The sequence below is a fragment of the Glandiceps talaboti genome, chromosome 2 (assembly GCF_964340395.1).
Source record: "Glandiceps talaboti chromosome 2, keGlaTala1.1, whole genome shotgun sequence".
Classification (NCBI taxonomy): domain Eukaryota; kingdom Metazoa; phylum Hemichordata; class Enteropneusta; family Spengelidae; genus Glandiceps; species Glandiceps talaboti.
The window spans coordinates 17,050,837-17,074,740 of NC_135550.1; the positions used below are offsets into that span (position 1 = coordinate 17,050,837).

General features: G+C 35.4%; 1 protein-coding gene across 1 annotated transcript; it reads left to right on the forward strand.

The window, feature by feature from the left end:
• The first annotated feature begins 4,296 nt into the window (after positions 1 to 4,296).
• On the forward strand, positions 4,297 to 21,776 carry LOC144453829 (metastasis-associated protein MTA3-like). Its single transcript, XM_078145196.1, is given in 20 exon segments — positions 4,297 to 4,498; positions 5,058 to 5,125; positions 5,285 to 5,378; positions 9,075 to 9,262; positions 10,602 to 10,719; positions 11,230 to 11,332; positions 11,608 to 11,707; positions 12,087 to 12,275; positions 12,634 to 12,696; positions 12,698 to 12,768; positions 13,383 to 13,468; positions 13,910 to 14,026; positions 14,697 to 14,744; positions 15,336 to 15,484; positions 16,026 to 16,254; positions 17,606 to 17,818; positions 18,412 to 18,501; positions 18,921 to 18,991; positions 19,447 to 19,574; positions 20,205 to 21,776. Coding segments are annotated over 20 exon segments (2,334 nt in total). The 5' UTR covers positions 4,297 to 4,470; the 3' UTR covers positions 20,386 to 21,776.
• The last annotated feature ends 2,128 nt before the right edge of the window (positions 21,777 to 23,904 follow it).

Sequence of the window (23,904 nt, forward strand, 5' to 3'; positions counted from 1 at the left end):
TGTTTTATTGTTGTTAAGCCGTTTTTTTGTTAAGTCTGTGGTGTTTATTGGATTGTACATAGATATTTAGCTATATATATATATATATATATATATATATATATATATATATATATATATATATATATATATATATATATATATATATATATAAAAGAAATGCATATGGAACTATAAATCAGTCCGTATAAATAGCTGTTAAATCCGGCGTTTCGAATAAATATTCTTTTTCAAAGGAAAAATCGGCGAGACACAGAAATGTTAGGTCAAAACCCGAACATTATATATATATATATATATATATATATATATATATATATATATATATATATATATATATATATATATATATATATATATAAACTTTATTTTATTAGTTTAGATAAAACCACCCCTCTTTATATTTTTGTAATCCGAAATATATGTCAAACACATTTCTAGATCTCATTTTTATAACTATTATCACCTATCCAAAAGGCAAATGCTAACATGTCGAGTTAGGTTGCATTTTTTGCTAATTGCAACGATTTGTTTTCAGTTTGATTCATAACTTGAGTACCTGGACAGATTTTACTTAGTAGTATGCCGACTGGTTTGCAAACACCTATTCGGCCCATTTATTGCTAAGATTTTTTTTTTTAAGTTTCGGTGAAAAGATAAACCATAGACAGTGGAGCTACGATGTCTATGCGTAAACACGGTAGCCCCAGAAATGAAGGTTGTTTTGTCGTTGGGGGCGCTATATAGATCATGCCACATGAACATCATGCACGAATATGACAATTTTTACCTTTCAGTCGAGGATTTAGGAAAATACATATGCATGGAATTGGTACAAGTTTTTATCGATCGAGCCAATGAAGGGATTTTCGTTAAAAAGTGGCCTATTTCGGGAGCATATATCCGAATTCACTCGAGTCACCTGTCTATGGGAGCCTCCCCCCCCCCTCCCCAACCATCATATTGAATGACCACTTTCTCAGTTTATGTCCAGTTCTACAGTCTACATTTCATCTTTTATACGAGAAAAGGTGGCGGCAATTCCATTATAAACATTGTTATAATACTATTTATTGAATATTTCAATCCTCAATAACTTAACATTACATAGTTCAGTCTTCCTTGATATAATTGTCAGTGACGATGTATTGGGAAGAATCTTGCCAAAGCTCTTCAACGTTAAATTTGGTAACAAATATTGAAATATAGTGTAGAAATTAAAGGGGCCAAATTCGATCGAATTATCTTGAATTAACATGAAATACATGTCTTCAAGTTGTATTGGGTGGTCCTAAACAATTTCGAAATACACATATTAATGTAATATTTTATTTGCGGGTTTTACTTTTAGCGAGTACAGGTTTTGAACGTACATTGTATATCTCACGTTACATGTAACATAATCTTAGTTCTTTCTCATCGAACTGGCGAATTCGATGAGAGAGCATCATTACACAGGGCCGTAGCCTGACCAAATTGCCAAGGGGGGCAGAACTTTGTCTTGGTGCAATCTTGCATTTAAAATTTAGGAAAGTGCTAATTTACATAAATTTGCATGTAATTTACATAATATGTTTTAGCATACGCAATTAAATATCATATGTAAGGTCAGAAAAAAATTTAAAAAATGCTGGTCAACGGGTAACCTAACCCATCACATTGGATAAGTAGGTCGATTTCATTTTTTCACATTGCTTGACAAGGATAAAACAAACCATATATAATGATAGCAAAATATTTCAGGTCGAGTATATATAGAACTTATTCAGTCATCTTGATACTATCTCATGCAATTTGTCTGCATAGCTACAGTTAGGAAATGTACACAATTTACGGTTAAACAATTGGTGTAGTTCCTCTAACCCTCTCTTCTCAAAAAAAGTTAAGCCCCGCCAATTGAAACTCAAGCATTATTTTAGCCACCCCTTCTGTCACCTACACTACAGTGGAGATATAAAATCATATGGTACAATGATGCATTGGAAGGAGACAACTCCAAAGGTGAAAATAAGACAGTGTAGGAGGCCATTTAGAAGCATAAAATATCAAACCATAGACATAATAAAATAACAGAATTGAAACAATTATGCTATGCATTACATATTATTTGGAAGTGTATTTTGTTGTGGCAAAGCTGAAAGATATGCGGATGTGCACATGGTAAATGACTTCTCCTGAAGTTTAATTATTTGAAAGTTGTTCACTCCGTGATACTGGGAGTAGAAGCAGTAAATCTAACCTGTTGTGTAACACCGTTCTGTAAATTATAAATTAAATTATACATTCTGTCTCATTACATCATAGTTTGAGATCACAATTTTAGGTTCGAAACAGGATAAGCGTCATTAATCTGATATGGTCTTTGGAAAAACGGTTACAGTTTCATATTGATTATCATGTTAAATGTTAATAGAATTATATTAAATACACGTGGAAGTATGTATGTATGTATGTATGTATGTATGTATGTATGTATGTATGTATGTATGTATGTATGTATGTATGTATGTATGTATGTATGTATGTATGTATGTATGTATGTATGTATGTATGTATGTATGTATGGATCATATCATCACTGGTATTTTACACTTTTTTAAAACATAAATTTTTATATACATATTTTTGATTAGACGCTGTCGTGTATAGCTTTACATCAACCTTTTGCTGTATGAAAACAATAACACTTGCAGTATAGTAAAAAGATAAACATTGATTAAAACGGCTAACACTGCAGTACGTGCACCTGTGTCACCTGATGTTGTCATGGTAACATATGCGTGCAACGTGTGGTGACATGTCCTTAATTACAGTCACGGTCTATTGTGATAAGGTCAATCTATCACGGAAATGACAGAAAAAAATTGATATAGAAAATAAGTATTGTGTAATTTTCCAACCCGTTTTGTCTTTGTGTTTTATCAATGTTGTTATTTAAAACAATTCAGGGACCACTATGGAAATGAAATCTCGCTCTTTGAGGAGTAAGCTTGTAATAATGGCACTTGCAAAACTTTTAAAACAACTAAGCTTAGACCTATGACTTGTTTTTACACATATTTTTTGAAAGAACAATAATAATTAAATATCATTAATATTTATTTCGTTGCAAGGCCACAGGCCCATTTGCAAATCAATACACATCAGATCAGGAATACAAGTTACAGTACGTTTGGTGTATTTAAGTTTGCTATAAGCCTACAGGATTGTTTCAAGACGCTCTCAACTCAAAGATGTTGGTAGAAACTCACTTGTCTCAGTTCTCAAAGAATCGTACTTTGGGCAAATTGACAGAAAATATGGTATTCATCTTCAACGTCTGTTGATTTACAAATTCTGCACACTCTAATTTGTGAGGAAATTCCTTGGTGACGCCTCTTCATGATCAATTACAAGCGGTAGTGTTGAGCAACGAAAACGTGCATAAGTTGTAATGACTCAAGACAACCATTTTTTTCTGGTTCTAGTAGACCTTTGAAAGATCTATACGTGCGTAACTTTGGTTTCTCAGCTAACTTTAGCATACCACACATGTAGAGTTTATGAACAACAGATGCTTTATATATACTAGTAAACAATAACTAGGAAAACAGCCTCGTTTCCGACTTCTTGTGCCAACCACGCGTACCCAATTGCCAAAACCGTGCGAGAACAAAATGTGTTTGATTGCTATTGCCCACGTATGTACATGTCTTCGTCTTTTTTTGTAAAAATAATAATAGTACTCACGCCGTCCAAACTTAGTGAGATAAAAGTTGTGCAGTAAAGTTTGCTAACTGTTGTTTCTCTAATAGGCCTGTAACCATCACTGACCATGATTTTAAGAGAAGTTATGAAAGATATGTTCTGAAATTAGACTTTACTAGGTCCTAAATGTTTGAAAATCCGTGTCGGCCTTATCAAAGAAAATGAAAATGGGCTAGAATATTGGATAAAAACTGGAACAGTCCCTGGCTTGCTAAAGCCCGCTCTAATGTAATTAGCTTTCCACTAATCCGTTATCAAAGGCGCGGAGAGCGTGTATCCGCCCTCCCTGAATGGTTGCTAATGACAACGATAACGACCCGAGTTAGTGCCGATAACTACCGAATTCAATCGAGCAGTGATGGAGTGATGCACACGTACACATATCTTGCTAAAAGTTGAGAAATATTTACTTTTTTGTTTCCAAATTCCGTTATTTGCCAGTTGTAATGTTGTATTTTCTGTCAAAAACAGGGCCCGGTGTGAGAATTTGATAAAAGTTTTATTTTTGGCCCTCAGCGACGAAGACTTCCGAAGGACGAATGACGTCATCGGGAGAAAGGAAGGAACGGTGTGGTGTAAAGTGCGGAGTGGGTAGGCCTTTGTGAACCAGGTCCGTTCGACCGATCTGACTTACTCGGTCAAAGGCAACACATGTACTATCACAACAGGATCTGGATATTAGTTGGGGCTCTCTAAGAGTGTCCAAGACAAGCCATATTCATTATGGCGGCGAATATGTACCGAGTTGGAGGTGAGTTGGTACCTATTGTATATTTGACAAGGGGCAGTCATAGCTCCAAACGCCGGGTGGTCGGTATGCTTGTGAGCATGATCATACAAGTTCACCGATGAATCGACCCTTAAATCGTAACCATATTTATTAAAAACTTCGATATTTAGTGATGAATCGCAGAGTTACGAGGAGATCGCTGTGTATAAACTATTGTGTGGTGATAGTGATGTTCTTCCTGGCATAGATCACTTAGCGACACGCGACATCATAGTTGTGAGAAAATGGTGGACAAGTGACGAGGTACAGAGGGCGTGAAGCGGCACCTTCTAATCGGCAAATTTTTACCGTACCATGTATTTTATTTTTCGGTTTTGACACCTTAGAACAGTGTCTGTCATGTGTTTAACAAAGATTATGGCCCATTTTACTGGCAATAAACGTGTCAACATACCGTATTAGCGTCTGTGCGGACTATGTTTTTTCTCCGCGCGGAGCGGTATGTACTGACCACCGTCTCTGTAGTATATAGTAAACCTGAACAAAAGCTTTACATTTTGTCTCAATATTTCTTTCATAGATTACGTCTATTTCGAGACGTCCTCTTCCCAACCATATCTTATAAGGAGAATCGAAGAATTAAACAAGGTATGTCTGATATTAGATTTCAATTATGTTTGGTCTATATTCATGGTTTTTATTTTTTTAACTATAAATATACAATTGTATATCAAAGTATTCCCTTATTGGGAAAGGCCACACAAATTAAAAAAGATGTTTACTTACTCAACTATTTTCTGATTTTAGACTCCCAATGGCAATGTTGAAGCAAAGGTTGTCTGTTTCTATAGACGAAGGGATATATCCAGTTCACTCATACAACTGGCAGACAAACACCAAAGTGAGTTCTTATGGTTATTTTTGTGTGATCAATTTTTGAAAATTTTGTGCATATTTTAAGCCTCTTATCTTGCTAACCTATGTCTGATGCGAGTCTTGTAGTTTGTTTTCCAGTAACATTTTCTGTGATTGGGTCTTTTGAAGTGTAAATTGTAATTATTTTCAAACTTTTTTGATTGGTCGATGTCGTTGCATATGTAATAAGTTTGAGTCGTCGCCACAAGCTGATTGGTCGATATTTTCTTAGTGAATTTTGGAGCCAAATCGTGTTTTATTGAACACAGATGTTTTTGATATTATGTATTTAGGGTACTCAAGTAATATCTATGTTCAAAATACAACAATTTGTTCACATTTTTTGAGAAATTTGAAATTTTTTGCAAATAATTCTGTGGCCTGTTAATGGGCAGAAAGATATTGAAATGAGAAGGGCTTGTCACCATTTAAGGTGGTTGTGACTCAGTTAAGATCTTTATTTTCTGTTTCAAACATATTTGAGGTGTCATGATAATATGTCTTAGGAACAAATTTCTTTACGTACTCAGCAACGGAACGATTTTTGCACAGCTTATATTTTTGGTGTTGTGCTGTTAAATTTACAGGTCTTTTTTTTTTTGTCTGGTACGGAATCTTTAAAGACCTACTTCAGATTAGGGTTAAAATGTAGATGTTAAAAAACTGTTTGTGGGCTGAGCTGTAAGAAAAAATTGAAATTGAACAAAACATGGATCTCATGTAATCCTTATTAAGATAACCCGAATGTGATGACCAGGGATTGAATCATGGGCCTTTAAAAACCAGTTTTTACCTCTGTACTAAGAGGATTTGTACTATTTTGACAGACGTAGACTAGTAATGTTTTAATAATTGTAAGATTTATGTTTCTATGACTACAGCAGGCTTTGCCAGTACCAAACATCAAGTTTAGCCAATGTTTGTTTTAGCCATGCAGAGTTTCCTGGTGTGACTGTCTTATTGACAGGAACACAAATGAAGTCCCGGTATAACACACCTTCACTAGTACTTTATAGCAGTGTACTAAAGCATCAAGTAGAATTTTTGAAATATTCCATAAAGTAAATTGCAGTCTATGATGATATTTGGTTCTACTGATATGCAACAGTTTCTCAAAGTACATCAAATTGTGGGTTTTTCCAGACTTCCTACTCATTTTTCAATGAAGCCAAATAATCGTTCATTTAGAGTCAATCAGATATAGGATAGTGTTGGCTGTAGATGTACATGTTTGTACATGTACCATTCACACCTATGATAGATTTTGTAATACTATGTAACAGAGTAACCTTTGTAGATGTTGATTGAATATGAAGCATGGCATTGACTTATTTGATAGAAAGTACATGCTGGTTTCATCTTTGTGAGTTTGAACATTTGCCTTCATCATGGTCACCATGATACAGTCTGACTCTGTATATTGCTGAGTGGGTATGTTGCAGAGGGTCTGGGTACATTACTGAATGTCTGGGTATATTGCTGAGTGTCTGGCGTCTGGGTATATTGCTGAGTGTTTGTATATAATGCTGAGTGGGTATATTGTGGGGGGTCTGGGTATAATAGTGAGCGTGTGGGTATATATTACTGGGCCTGGGACATGGCATTTACTATTATGTGATAGGCCCCTTCTATTTCAATTTTCAGTGTCATGTTGACAAAATCTAAAACAGCTAGACTAGTGTTACATTTGTACAGCCCTGCATTCACCAGGCTATTAGTATTTGTATGATGAGGAAGTGAGGACTAGAGAATGCAATGATTGGCAGACTTACATGTAGGGAGAGTCTTGAAACATTTCTGATACATAACAATTGACATTTTCAATGGATAACAATCCCACAAGGGCTTACCTGGTCAAAAATTATTCCTTATTGATGAAATGTGAGACCTCTTATAAAACAAAAGAGTACAAAGTTGAGACTTTAATTGTCATTTGTAAGGCATCCAAACTGTACTAAGTACTGTATGTGATAAATGAACTGAAAACATCACTACCATGTACACATATTTACTTTTTAAAATGTATATTGTTTATTTCAACTGACTGACCAAACCACTTACCCACCATTTTAGAGGTGTTAGGATGAGAAATGTACAAAGAAATATACAGGGGTCACCTTTATGGGCAAAATTAAATGACACTGTATTGCCACATGTGATGTTTTTTCAAGGTTGTTTAGCTTGCCATAAAATGGTGACAACCTGGACAGTTTATCTCCTGATTTTCTTTTCTCCGGTACTGTCATGTTGTGAGATTTTTAATTTGAAAGGATCAAGGTTGCTGCAAAGACTGCATATTTACTTGGCCGATTTCACTAGAATATAGTGGGTGATTGAATCAACAGAATTAGTGTCAAGGTCATGCCTCAAGGCAAAGCGGGAAAACAGTGAATTCTCTTTGAACAGCTAATATTACTTGACCTTTAACCTCAAACAACTTTGAATTTAAATAAATACAATTTGAATAACAATTTGAATATTACATATAACTAGTAATATTATCACTCACTAATGAGTGAAAAAAATATTAGAAATGATCAAACCATGCTAAGTGGGGAACTCACTTCAACTATATTCCAAGCCTTTCTTAATATTAGATGCAGAGTTCTAGACTTGAAGCCAAATATATTGATAAATTTGAACATTTCATTTACATACACTTTACATATTATTTGGATAAATTTGATGGCTGCATACATTAGGGAGGTATACTTGGAAATGTAAAATGTTTAGCATTATTTAAGGTGATGTAATAAGTGTTATGCAAATTAGGAGTTTGGGTGTTGATGAAATAGTTAGATTTCTACAGCTGTGAGATATTTTAATACCTCCTATAAATATAACAGTTGATGTAGAATGTAAATAAAGTGTTGCCTGTCATCCCATCCTAATAATCTTGTCATTGATGGAAGCATTTTGAAATGATGGCTTTGATGAACATTGGGGAACAAAGGCAAGGCTGATTTATCTCAGTTGCGTTTCTAAAATGCTTTTGTATCACATGACCTCTCAAAACTATTGTTATGAAAAGTGTTAAATCTGGCTTAGAGGCATGCAAGGCATGATGGGGTATAACAAATAGATTTGATCCCACCCACTACATTAGTGTGTAAGTGAAATTATGTATGGCTACCATTGATTGGTTGATTCAATGCGCAGTCATGTCATTTTCAAAAGTATGGTGGCAGCATTTGGCTCGTGCTTCATTTTCGTGTTGAAATTGACTTCATCTGTATTTTCAGTTCTAAATTAGCACATGACAGTGACATTTCTGTCATGTCTGGGCCACCATACGATTTGACCCCTAGGTGTGTCATACCCAACCTAAGTTGTTCATTTTAAATTCGACAGATTAGATTTGATGTCTGTTCTGTGTTATATTTAAATATATTTGTGTCAACTTCAATACAGTGAGATTAGGTGCATGAGAAGTTCAACATTTATTCCGAGCCTTAGAACTACAAACAAAGCCAGTACATGTCTAATGAAACAATATCTTTTAGAGCAACTCCACCATGAATTCCTTCAAAACTTTAATGATTTAATTGACTTTCAACAACAATCAACCCACCTAGACTTGATGGAAATGAGTGTTCTGTAATGGAAATGAACTCCTAAATTTACACAAAGCTTTTCGATGGAAATCATTTTATTGAATGTCACATTTTTATTTGTTTTGCAGTTTCCTTGGAAGAAGAACAAGAAGCAGATTTTCAGGATTTGTCAGAAAAGGAGCGTCATCAACTCAAACACAGAGAGTTGTTTTTGTCCCGGCAGTTGGATACTTTACCAGCTACTCATATACGAGGCAAATGTACTGTAACATTACTGAATGAAACAGAAGCACTACAGTCGTATCTTTCCAAAGAGGTGAATACAACATTATTTTGTTTACCCATCTTATGCATACACAGATAAATGTAACTTGTTGCCATTTAAAAAATATTTTATTGGTATTTGCCTAACTCTGTATTACCCGGTAGTTAAAAGACATCTTACACTAATGTACTGTAAATTGTGTTTTATTGTAAATGATAGAGCTAAATTGTCTAAACCCTTTCATTTTATTTCATTTAATCAATGTCTTGAATCACTACCAATGTAGAAGTAGTGTTTCACCCTGAGTGTATTTTTTTGACATGGCTTTTCTTGTTGCCTGGTGCTGGGTTTTTTTTGTTTGTTTTTTTGTTTTTTTTGAGGTAGTGATGCATATTAAGTGTTGCACTTTCATTGAGCAGGGGTTTTGCTAACAGCTGTCAGGTGGTTCATTTTCACTATTTTGATTTAGGCAGCCAGTTGAAACTGACCATGTTACCTTTATTTTACCTTTGTAATCAGATCTAACACTTCAAAATTTCAATGACAGTGTTATGTTTTAAATTATAATTTGACCCACCTTAGTGTCTGAAGGCCAAAGATATGATACCTGTAGCTTACTTCTTTCCATGTTGATAGTTGATCATGTCAAACACTTTGATGCATGCCAGAATTATTGTGTAAAGTAAGGTGAAATAGATACATCATGTCCTGATAATTTTGATGCTTTATGGTGTTCCAGCAGATAAAAGAATGGAAAGGAGAAAAACAGTTTGAGACTTTTTTTACATTTGAGATATGCAGTGTGCCCTCTAATGATAGCCAAATTTTGTTGTTGTGGGTCAGTATGATAAAAACTGGCATTTCTTGTGAGTCACCACATAGTAAGAGATAGGTATGTCACTAGAAATTGTGAGTCCATGGTGCATCAAATTGGCTTAGAGGGCACACTGGTAGTATGGTTTTATTTTGAGGCTGTTTATATGACATTGAATACAAGGTGCATCTGTAACATGTTACATGTATTAACTTGTGTTACCTTGGTGAATAAATATATCATTTGCATATCACAAACACCTTCACTGCTAATTAATCAATATTTGTGTTCAATTAGTACATATGCCATTCTATAATTATGATGGCAAACTGTAAGGATAGATATAGTCATTTTTTGTGTTGTCCCCCAAAATTCCCAGATGAGCCTAAAATTAGAAGTCCTGAACCACAGTGACTTGCTGTTTGGAAAAGCTGGGTACAACACCGTGGGATTTTGTATTGCAAAAGACCTATGCTTTAATTTAGGATGCACATTTTGTTACATCGTGCTTATCTATGTAAAGGTGGTGTGTACCATTTGTATTAATTATTGTTTATAATTGTTATTGTATTCCAGGATGTGTTCTTCTATTCCTTGGTATACGATCCCCAACAGAAGACATTACTTGCTGATAAAGGTGAAATCAGGGTAGGATCTCGTTATCAAGCTGATATACCAATGATGATTGGAGAAGGTAAGAATTATTTCTTATGCTGTAATTGAGTTTTCCAACCACAGCCAACCTGATAAACTGTCTGTCAGGGACATGACTATAAGCAAATACAAGCTAGGAGTGAAAGACATTGATCTTACAGTCAAAAGAGGATAAAATACTTGAAAAACTGTTAACTGTACTGCTGAAACTGTTCTCTGATCGCTTTTGTCGATTAATTTAGAGTACACTGAGTACACAATGAAATTCGCTAGTGGCCATGGAAAGTTTGGTGATTTGATGTACGGATGTACTGTGTGGCTAATACATTTGAAGTGCTTGTGCTAAACCAGCATATTTTGAACTATAGGTGTTTGGGTTCAATCAGAATATGTATGTATGTCTGTATGTATGTATGAAGTGGTCAGCTTGTAGCTTACAGGCTGGTGGTTGGTATATTATCTGGAGGTCAATTACTAGTCAATAATAGTGAATGCATGTTAATTACATGAGTTGATATAAACGGATATCTTCACTCTCGTTCTCACTCAGATGAAGATGATGAGAGAGACTTATCAAGATTGGAAACTATACAATGGGATCCATCATGTGGACTTACTGACAGACAAATTGATCAGTTTATGATTATATCAAGGTATGTGGACTCAGTCCTTTCTCTTCCAGGGGAGTACTTGTTTTTACACCAACAACCACAAAAAAGATTAAAAACACTTACAGACAAATAGATGATTTGTTAAGCATGTGCTATTGTATGATAATGAAGCACAACAAATGATAATGGGATGTAATACGTTAAATGACGTTATATGCACGAGTTGAATTTAAGTAATTTTAGAAACTTTATTAATGGGTGAGTGACTGGTCAGTATTCATGATGTATGAACCAGAAATGATGTTTTGGTATTGTAGGTCTGTTGGAACCTTTGCCAGGGCTTTGGACTGTAGTAGTTCTGTACGTCAACCAAGTCTTCATATGAGTGCAGCAGCCTCATCTAGAGATGTAACTTTGGTAAGTTTTGACATTTTTATCAACAATATGCCACATTCTCTTTGTCTTGACTCAGGTTGTGGTAACTATGATGTCATTTCCTGCAAGGTTTTCCCACAAACCCTTGCTGGAATCCCCAAAATGGCCAAGCACATGTCAAGTGCTGTAGGGCTTCTCTGTAAGATTTCATAGTTGAATAAGTTACCAAGGTGCTATTTTATCACCCAAAGTCACTTTTAGGTTGATAGCAGTACTCAGTACAATTGTTAACATAGAAATAAGCCTGACTGGACTGTTTCTTTTTAACACAAGTCAAAAGTGTGTAGCTGAAGGCAGACTTGCTGATGTCACTATTTTTTGTCTTATGTGATTGGGATCATATTTCTTTTTCTTTGTACAGTTCCATGCTATGGATGTACTGCATAGAAGTGTGTATGACGTATCCAAGGCAATTTCAAGCCTAGTACCACAAGCAGGGCCAGTTTTGTGTCGTGATCAAATGGAAGAGTGGTCTGCCTCAGAAGCCAATTTATTTGAAGAAGCCTTGGAAAAATATGGAAAAGATTTTAATGATATTCGACAAGACTTTGTAAGTAACAAGTCATTTGTATTAGCGTATCAAACAAGTGCATAATTACATTTAACATAGAGCATGCAAAGTAGTGATTCAGATATTGATAGTGATACTGCACTTTGATTAGCATACTTCTGTACTACAGATTTGTACACAAGTATTGTGTTGTTGTGAGGAGAATGAATATTCAAAAGACGTACAGTTGGAAGTTCCACAGTCTTTTTCTTTGTATATCTACTACATAGCCTTGAGGTATTGGAGTACAAAATGGCTTTCCAGCTTCAAACCTGAATTAATAAATTTGAAAATCTACTCAGTGGCAAAAATTCAAAAGAATGAAATTCTATTTTAATGTTTATGTATTTATTTACAGTTGCCATGGAAGTCTTTGGCTAGCATTATAAGTAATTACTATATGTGGAAAACTAACGACAGAATATGTTCAACAGAAAAGACTAAAAGCTGCAGAAGCTGAGAGTAAACTTAAACAAGTTTACATTCCAAACTAGTAAGTCATCATTTCTTACAATGCTGTTGTTGATCTGGTGACTTGCAATACAAAGTTATGTCAATTCAAATGACATTTAAAAACCACTGATAACTGCATACTTATTGGTACAATGTACTTCTTTGCAGAGAGTCAATAGGTGTAGATGAATGTATATTGCTTGTTATACAGTGGTGTGTTTGTGTGTCTATGTTTAAATATGAGAGAGAGAGAGAGAGAGAGAGAGAGAGAGAGAGAGAGAGAGAGAGAGAGAGAGAGAGAGAGAGAGAGAGAGAGAGAGAGAGAGAGAGAGAGAGAGAGAGAGAGAGAGAGAGAGAGAGAGAGAGAGAGAGAGAGAGAGAGAGAGAGAGAGAGAGAGAGAGAGAGAGAGAGAGAGAGAGAGAGAGAGAGAGAGAGAGAGAGAGAGAGAGAGAGAGAGAGAGAGAGTTGGCGGGAGGGGTTGGCGGGAGGGGTTGTTTATTGCTACATTTACTATGTATATGTGTGTATTGTATGTGTATACTTTCATTTGTCAAATACATAATCGAATGATGAACAAAATGGTTAGTTTGAAATAAATGATCTTCACATGAAAAAAACTGTGCAAGTAAGAATGGCGAATTTGTATATTACAGTAATAAACCAAACCCCAATCAAATTAGTAATAAACCAGGCCTACAACAACCAAGTGCTGGTGGAAGAGCCTGTGAAAGTTGTTATGGTAAGTGGAGTTATGAAATAACTAACTGTCACTCAGAGTTTGGCACATCAAATATCACATTAACAGTTGACAGCATACCAGTGTCAGGACAGTTTAGTACGTAAAGTTTTGAAATGTTTATACCAATGCAGATATTGAAGTGTTTTATAATTGAAGTTTGTTTAAGATTCTTAGAGTTGCAGATAAAAAAAGAAGTTAAGATTTGTAAAGATATACAGGTGTGGCAAGATGGAAATATTGATAGCGAGGATACAGAGAGTAAAAGTTAGAATTCTTTAGATATGATAGCATATACCCATGATTAAAGATAGCATGTTTGAATTGAATTGTCACCTTTGATAGTGGCACACCTTTCCATGAAAATCTGTCAAAATAGCATCATATCTTAAATTAAGATTACTGCCATATCATTTGTTGTGGTATGTTCGTCCAAATCAACAGCAGGATCATCCTATCAGTGGTACTCCTGGGGACCAGCTAACATGCAATGTAGACTTTGTGCTGCCTGTTGGATATATTGGAAGAAATATGGCGGTCTTAAAATGCCAACCAGGCTGGGTAGGTATCTCTTGTATGTCTATATTCCCTGAATTACTAGGGCTGTCTCCAGTCATGTAATGTTATTATTTCAATGCTGGATTAATTACCTGTGTTACCATGGAAATGTGATGTCATTATGTTAATTCTGGAGTGATGTCCTGTGTCACCCTGGAAAGTCTGTGTCATGCATGTTTTTAGTAATTACCAAATCTGATGACTTAGGTTTGTTGTGAAGGTCATTATGTCATCCTGGGTGGATGAAACTTGGTAATGAAACTACTTGTTAAAGTTGTAATTTATATTGTGGATGTAGGTTCTGTATTACTGGTATAAAAATCCCATAAAATACTGCTAAGTAAATGACCTTCAAATACAAATATAGCAGTGACCTTGCAGATTTACATGTACCTAACAGAAAACTCCTGGCTACATCAGAAACGTTTGACTGTATGCTGCAATTCTTTAAAATTAATACATTATGCACTGCGACGTTATATAGAATGAAATCTTTCCATGTTGAAAATAGCAAACACCATAAACTTGCAGATTCAGTATTGTTGAAGGTATAACTTGGGTATGAAAGACAACTTGAAAGGTGATACTGGAATGGTTTTTACGATTATTGTAGAAGTGAAATACTGGTTGAAGTTTATTATTTTCTAAATGATAGTGTATAAATTGTTTGTAGATGGTGAGAGACCAGTGCCAAACCGTGTTATAGATGGTTCAATTCCAGGTAGGTTTTCCAGCCGTAGTAACCTTATATCTAATACTCCATACAGAGGTGCTCCTATTCAAAGGGGAGTGATCTGTGGACATTGAAGTGAACTGTACATGTAGAGAATTAGCTGTAGAAGCCTTTGTACTAGTTTGCATTCAGATGGTGTAATCTTCTTCCAATGTATCAATTGGATACTCATTTTGAGCATGTTCATGAGTAATGTTTGATGGTTTACCATCTTACTCCTGAGATTTTGTGTCTTTTCAATCAAATCATAGATATATCGGATTGAAAACAGCACTACTTCTGTTATACATTTATCGGTTTTGACTAGTTATCACCTGTATACATTTAGATAGACATTATACTGTCAGCGATGTGTCACACAAATATAAGAAACGGCATCCAGTATTATTTGTATTCTGTGTGTGTATGTGTGTGTGGGTGTGGGTGTGTGTGTGCTATGTATGCATGCAGGCAGGCAGGAATGTGTGTATTAATGTATGTACATATGTATGTATGTACAAACGTACGTACATATGTACATTGTCTGTTTTGGATTGAAAAAAGATGTTACAATACTGTTCTACATCTTTATATATACAGAGGGTGATCGTCAAGTCCCAAATCGTAATCAGGAACAACCCCAGTATATATGCAATGTTTGCAACAAGAGTTTTTATCGCCAAGAACGACTGGCAGCTCACATGAGTGCTCATCGGCCATATCGGTGTACAATCAGCAGTTGTGGCAAGGTAGATAATGTTTTGAAAGTGCTCTCTGACAGAGATTAGTTGTATGTGATTTTAGAGTATGTATTGAATATTTCTATGTGAAAACATTTCATATGCATTCCTTGGTTTGTAATAACGCAACATTTATCAGTGTTCTGTTGTGCTGAAATGTGTGTGTGAAAGACAAATTATTCAAACACTCTCCTCAGTTTGATTAGTTGTTACCCATGTACATTCTTTCCTGACTAATGGTGTTTCTTGTGGTGTTATTATACGGGACCTTCACTTTGACCTTCAAAAATCAATCCTTTTTTTGTGGTAATTTTTCTGGCAAAAGCAATCCTTTTTTCATTTGGATGTAGCTGATTTCATGCAAATCACATGCATACATAACATTGGATGCATGAATAATCTTGAAGCTCCTAAACCTTTGACTGAAGGACAGTCACTTTTGTTCTGAAAAAGTATAGTTTGGGGAATATGTCTTCAGAGAAGACTTGGTATTTTTGTGCAACGCGTACTGTAATTGATGTCAAAAACTTTGAAATGTAATTAATTGCAGGAGTTCAAACTGAAAGCACACCTAGCTCGTCACTGCCAGACAGTACATGGACTAACCATCAAAAGCAGTTCTGGTAAGCTAACGGTATTGAAGACCAGACAGGCATTCTTCTTGAGTTCTACAACATTAACTAGAATTTCCCGAAGAGTGTGCAAAGATTTGTTAAATGCTCGTCACCATGCAAGAAATCCATTCTCACCTATCAATATTACAGCCATCAAGCAGGAGTGTAAGTAAATAGAGACATATTGTTTTGGCAGTTTTAAGAGTGTTATACTGTAGTTCAACCATTTTTACAGCAAACTACGTTTCATTCTGACTTTTATCACTGCGTCCTGTGAATGTTGATGCTAGTATTTTTTTCAAAATAACCGCTATAAAATATTTTCAGATAAAAGTTTTGAACAAAAAAAAATATGCCACCTCTGCCTTTTAAAATGCTTATGGAATATTCTAGCTAATGCTTTTCAAAAAGTTTCATTTTAAACTAAGAATGATTGAAATTGAAGAAAAAAAAGTCAATTGAATGAGATGGTCCAAGGTCAGAGAGCATTAAGTGTTGACAGTTCTTAAGACCAAAACATACAGTATTTTAGTACTAGAAGTGGATAACATTGAAATGCCAACTGCCAAGCAAGTATTTCTATGGATGACTCCTTTGGCATTGAATTGAGAATAGATATTCATTGCAAAACTCAAAGGGAAAACACTTCCTAAGTTGTTGTTATGCACAATTGATAAAATCTGTGCTGTAGGGATGACTTGTCTGTCTGTGTCAGTCTGACTGTCCATCTAGCTGTCTGTGTGTCTGTCCATCTGACCGTGTCTGTCTCTCTGTCTGTCTGATTGTCAGGGTCTGACTATATGTATCTTTGCTTGTCATGCTGACTGACTGTCTGTCTGCCTGTATGACTGACTGTGTGTGTGCGTGCGTGCGTGTGCGTGCGTGCGTGCGTGCGTGTGTGTGTGTGTGTGTGTACTTTACCACTCAAGGACATGTAACCAAGGCAGTGCATGTATGTGAGTGTGATCTAATTGATATGCTGAGAATGCTGTTAACACTCTTGATTTGAAAGTTATCAATTTGTTATTAGCACTATTAGAAAATGTTTCCTTCAAGAGATGATTAATAGAATTGGTCACTTGTTTAGGAAATGGTCAAAATGGTCTAGCTTCTAAACTGTATTATGTGTAAGTTGAATACATGAAGGAAATGTGTGGTTGTTCCTACATAAAGCTATTGCAGTTTGAATTGATTTCATCTTGATCAGCAGAGTCTGACCAAAAAACTGCTGCAGTTTACCAAGTGATCTTTGACCAAGTTGTACACACCCACATACAGACATGATAGTTGATCCACACAGCACAGTGTTAAAGTCTAATCTAATAATTGTACTTACAGAGTATTTTTGTACTAGAGATTTGGTGATTGCATGGCTGAACAATTCTACATTTCTTTGTGTGTGATTAGAATAAATATGATGCTTCTTCTTTCTTGAGTTCTGTTAAATCTAAATTGAAATATATTTTATTGAATACACTGATTATTGCCATGGGGTAACTCCTCCATTAATTTGCAGGTCAAGTCCGTTTACCAGATGCTGCCAAGAATCTGGTGTTGACAAAGAAAGAGTGGGCTACCTCTGATACTGTTGTTGGTAAACTAGGTATAGACACCAATGTGGAGAAACCAGCATGTCTGGAACCCAACAAAAATAAGTCAGAGCCACCACGGTTGTCTTTCCCACCACCACTGTGTTCACCATTTGTAAACAAACCAGATACAGAGAAAGGTAGGTCCAGTCTGTCACCTCTCAAGTTATTCTCTTACTAGATTTTCCACTGCTAGTTATTAAAGGATAAACAAATAAGTTGATAGTGGTGCTGAAAAGAAAATTCTGAAGTGACAAAATATGCAGCTACTGTGAAGATGTGAAGGTAATGATCCATTGAATTTAACTTTTAAAAAAAAACTGGGTAGTGGTCAAAATGCAAAACAAAAATATTCATTGTTAGTCCCCCAAAGGAGGTAATAATACAGTAGGTTCCATCTGTCCATCCATGATGCATCATTTCTCCGACATGCAATATCCAATTTCATTCAAACTTGGCACAAGGGTGACATCATATGGGGGTATATGCATGTCATTTTGGAAGTGTGTTTTCTAAGAACTCTGAAGACTTATTAAACAATCAGAGAGTAGAAGCAACTGCTACCAGTCTTTAGAGAACAGTGTGAGTACTCATCATAGTTGACATAAAGCTCATCAGTATGTATACTCTTACTTTATGAGCTAAGTAAAATAATTCCCCTTGACTAAAACAAAGATACATCCCCGTAAAATATGATCGTTACTTCATTCTTTCATTATATTTTATGATATAGAAAAGGAAGAAAGTGGGACACCAGGGATCAGTACCATTTCACCCACTATTCTAAAGAAACGTGGATATGAACAACATAACGGACTAGAGGGTAAGTAGAAATGACTGATGTGATCTCTGAAAGTACATAGCAAGGAAACAGATTCTCAATGCAAAAATAGAACAAGGATATTAGTGTGCCTTTGATGATTATTGTTATTCTCTGGAACTAGACGTTGAAATAAATTTGAAATGAATAAATGAATGAATACTGTTGCATATAATTGGGTCTGTCCTAAACACCCAGTATTTCAATGGAAAGTCCGTCTTTAGTTATATCAGCAGTGAGTGAGTACAGAAATGGTTTGACTCTTTGACTAGTTTTGCACCTCGGGTGGCATTTTTTCAAGAAGTCTTTTGGTATGTTCAACTGATATGAAAACATAATCTAACTGAAGTACAAAATACCCTGAGTTCTTGGTACAAGTGTGCCATGCATTTCATTAATTACCACTCACTTAATGTTCCCAGATTCAGGTAGTGGTCGTGGTGATAGTCAGAGACCTGCTGGAATGGTACCCATCAAGCAGCCTAATAGTGGGGTAAGGCACATTTCATTTGTTAAATAAAAGATTTGCAAGGTTAATGTTTTCCATGTATGTTAGGATAGTTTGTCAACCATGGCATAAAGATGCCATTTATTCAAAGGTAATACTAGTACAAATGTCACAAATGTAAAAAAAAAAAAAAAAAAAAAAAAAAAAAACCCGGCCATTGCCATGGCAGAGAGACAGATCTATTAAATAAAAGGCAACAATGAAAAAATAGTAATGATGACAAACGTTATTCCTCTTCAAAATCTGCTCTCATAGAAATTTCATCGAAAACTGCTCTTATAGTCAATGTTGGAAAGAAAAAAATAATATGAACTGTGGTTTGCATCAGTGTCAGTTTTATGTTGAGATGAGATGTTATGATTGGCTCTTAGTTTTGGACGAAAGGTAGATTATACCAAATTTATGATAATGAATGTAAACTGTGTGTATAATTCTTCCAGGGAATGGATATCAATGGAGGTAGACAATATTCCCGTCAATCAGACAGCCATCCTGTCAAGAGAAGAAAGAGAAACAATTCAATGTATGCACCAGAAGATGTGTGTTTTCATGCAACTGATGCAACACGGTGAGAATTAAATTTACATCAAGTCATGAGATAGTCAGGGAAATGTGTGTGTGTGTGTGTGTGTGTGTGTGTGTGTGTATGTATGTTTTCATGCAATTGATGCAACATGGTGAGGCTTAAATTTGTGTATAGATGGATGGATGGATGTGTGTGTGTGTGTGTTTGTGTGTGTGTAGAGATGGATGGATGTGTGTGTGTGTTTGTGTGTGTGTATATGTGTGTGTGTATAGATGGATGGGTGTGTCTGTTTTTATGCAACTGATGCAACATGGTGAGAATCAAATTTGTATGAAGCCATGGGGAATGTCAGGGCACAGAGACTAGTGTGTTCATACAAATGATGTAATAAGGTTACAAATTTACTGATGCAACACGGTTACAATTAAATTGATCAAGCCATGTGAGATAGTCCAGGATACTATTGTCAGTGTCTAAGTGTGTTGTTTGTATCTGTTCATGGAACTGATAAAACAAAATCCCCTTCTGGCGTAAACCCCCCCCCCCATTGATGTAGAATACCTCATGTAATATATCAAACTGTCTACTAATGCAGTTGGAAATATGAAATGATATCTTGTCTTTGTTTTTGATGATACTTACATATCTTGTAATTGTTGCCATTAACTACAGGAGATTACGTAAACAGTTGACGATATCTCAACATAGACAAGTGGCTCGTTGTCCCTGGAAGGAGGTCAAAGTAAGGTTGACAATGCCAACAACAACAACAACAACAACAGCAGCAGCAGCAGCAGCAGCAGCACCAACTCTTCCACAGATCCCGCAAGAACCCATTGTTATCGATGACTAGATATCATGAGCTGACTTTCAGTTGTTTGGATTGAACCCCAACCCTCCCTAAAACCACTTACCAAAGAACCAAGTCACTTTCCGCCTCCAGCAATGAGTTTAGACTTGACTGATGATACTAGGAAGAGATCTCTGTATCAGTGTGCAACTGTTACTTTGTCACAGACAAGTTAATTGCCAGTGTGCCATTGAAACCAATTTGATGCACCATTGATACACATAAATGTATGACACACCAAAATTTTGTGTTCCTCTATCCCTTACTACATGGTGACTAACAAGGAAACCTGGCTTTTATCATTTTTACCCACAAGCAAAAATGTTTTCTCTTATGAGAGGACTCGCTGGTAATTGCATTCAAACCTGGCACAAGGATGTAATATCGTAAATGGATATATGTGCGTCTTGGTAACAAAGATTTGTGATATGGACTCCTCCAAATCAATTGTGACATAGGTTTTTTTTTTTTTTTTAAACAGTCATGTATTAAAATAGGATAGCAACTTTTCTTTTATTGTTTGATATCAAAGACTTGTCTCAAAGGAACAATATGAAGATGGCTTCAACTGTGTAAACAAAAGATTACAGACAAATGGCCGTGACCGTTATGAAGATGGCTCGGCAGTCAGTCCTTTATAACCATTCACATGAGAGGGTGTCAAGTGTGATACCAAATACAGGATAATGGTACTCTATATCACTGTGGCTGTAGTTTCAGAGCTTTAGAAATACATACGAAAACATTACCACTGTCCAATGTTTACTACAATTGTAATTGATATGACGTACAGGTTTTGAATAATAAAATCTATAAAGGACAATTGATTTCTGAATCCAAAACAAGGCAGACATGAAGTGCAGCATTGGTACCATGTACGACCTTAGATTGTGTATCTGAATGTCGCTGTTGTGTGAATCAGGCTTTTCATTTGTTTCAATAGGTTACCATGGCAACTAATAGAAATGTAGAGCATTGTTCAATGAAGTGTAGCAATTTTGAACACAGGGTGGCATGGTGTTTTGATTCCAACCATAATGTTCAGATACATGATCTAGGGTAGCTGAAGGTGTGACTCATAGTATTTGTCTAACCTATTGATAATTGCATTGCAGTTTATTTGTGTATTTGTCATACCTCTTGTGACCCAAACAATCCAATGTAATACTTGTCAACAGACAGTGCCAACCACAGATCTTTTATCAAATTGGGGGAAGTGAAACCATGGGGGAAGAAGATGTATCTGAAACTAGTCATGGGTAACTTATTCATTTATTTTCATGAAATTTTGTAACAACATTAAGAGAAAAATCTTAGAGTATAGGTGGATTATTATGTGGTATCATTTCCCTGTCAGAACTTTGAATAATAGAGGGGTATAAATACAGTAACATTATACAAATCGCGTGTGTCTTGTCATGATTTGTGATTGGTTTGAGTTGCGGAAAGAGCTTTGTTCTTTGTGTGTAGTATGTTTGATGTTATTGAATTGTATTTTGCAAGTTCTTGAAGTGTGGCCAAACAAACCGTTGTGTTATTAAACTGTCATAATATCCATGGAAAAAAGAAAGACAAGCAAAACATGTCACATATTTCTGATAGATACGATTGGTGTAACTTGCATAATAATATATGACTGATTTGCATAATTTTTAATGTTTACTTGTTAGGTGATGAATCGTCAAGGTTTTTGCTTAGAATTTCTGGAGACATCATATTTCTCCCTAAATATGTTAATGATTCTCAAAATATGAACAAATTGTGTTTACTAACATTTGATACTTTTCGCATTCCCATAAATATTGACGAGGGTTAATACTTCATCTCTCGGGAGATTTTGGGCTTCCAGAGTAACAACACAACGGCACATGTTTTGAACCCTGGCCTTGACTACATTTACATACCAATGCCAGAAACCCAAACAATAACACAATGACATAATCACTACATGATTGATCACTTTGTTGTTGTTCTTGCCATAAACATAGTAGTGTTTGAAACCTGGAAGCAAGATGGTTGAGTTTGTACTGACGACTTTAGAAATATTAACCGTGAATTTTGATGTTTGATTAATTTTCCTAAAGACACTGAAAATTGCATAATTAAACAATAATGTGATTTCACACATTGTTTATGCATTAGACAGGCATTCAACGAATATTGAATGACGTTTATTTGCATCTTTATTATTTTATTTCTGTTTACTTTTAGTGTCACGTTATGTCAAGAGAAGTCGCTGCCTCCATTTCTTCACACTATGATAATGAAAAACATTCAAAAATCTTCCTTTTCTGTCCCCAAAGAAGGCATTTATGTTACATATGGTGATTAGCCAGAGTACAAAGTACATATAATTGGCCGTCAAACATGCGAGTTTGGTTCACATCAGCATACTAAGTATGGTCCATATGCTCCTGGATGCTAGTGGAATTTCAAAGGACTCTTGGAAAAATGTGATCAACTCCTGGAAAATTGATTTACTCAATGATTGACTGTGTTGATTAGGTTTTCAAAGGTGTTCTGAATACTGGAAAACTGATGAAGGAAAGTCCTGGAATCTTATTTGACTTTCAGTGTATGAATCTTGAAGGCTTGTGATAGGTTTATCATTTCCAAAGGCATGCGCATTATGGAGAAGATGAAGTGAAGGAAGTAACTGTCTTCATCATGGTAGTGATTTCAAGAATACTATCAATTGAACTGTTTTTACATAAGTCAATAGAATGTTAAGATGTTTTCTGTCTGTCTGTCTGTCTGTCTGTCTGTCTGTCTGTCTGTCTGTCTGTATGCATGCATGCATGTATATATGTATGTATGTATGTATGTATGTATGTATGTATGTATGTATGTATGTATGTATGTATGTGTGTATGTGTGTATATGTGTGTATGTATGTATGTATGTATGTATGTATGTATGTATGTATGTATGTATGTATGTATGTAGTTGATGATGAAAAGTATGTCTGCAATTCTTGAATATATGATAAATGTAAAGCTGTACTAGCTGCAACTGCAACTTTATTTTGTTTGATATAGTGAATGTACTCAAGATAGTACTGAATGACCAGTGGGTACATGTACATGTTTAGCTGTGTACATGATACATGATATGGTAAAATAGTATAATCCAATCAAATTAATTTTTGTCTGCACCCTAAAAATCAGCGGCCCAACACAATCATGATTTCAACCTTTTACTGTACTACTTATGGATAAAATGGACATCTAATTAACATGTATACCGTCTGGTTATTGCTATTCAACAATTTATGTGAGTAAAGTGTCAGTTGTCTGATAAAAAATTAACACGTGTTGCAGCTTATACATGTGTAATTAGTTCTTGAATATATAATGAGCCCAACACTATAACTACATCTTAATCTGAATATATATTGTGCAGAAGTTGATGGTCTACTCCGCTGTCCACAAGCTGTTGACATTTAATGGTTACAGTGTTGCCATGGTTTTGCAGCAAGACTAGATACATTTGAAAAAAGGCCACTTTATTTTATGCTCTATA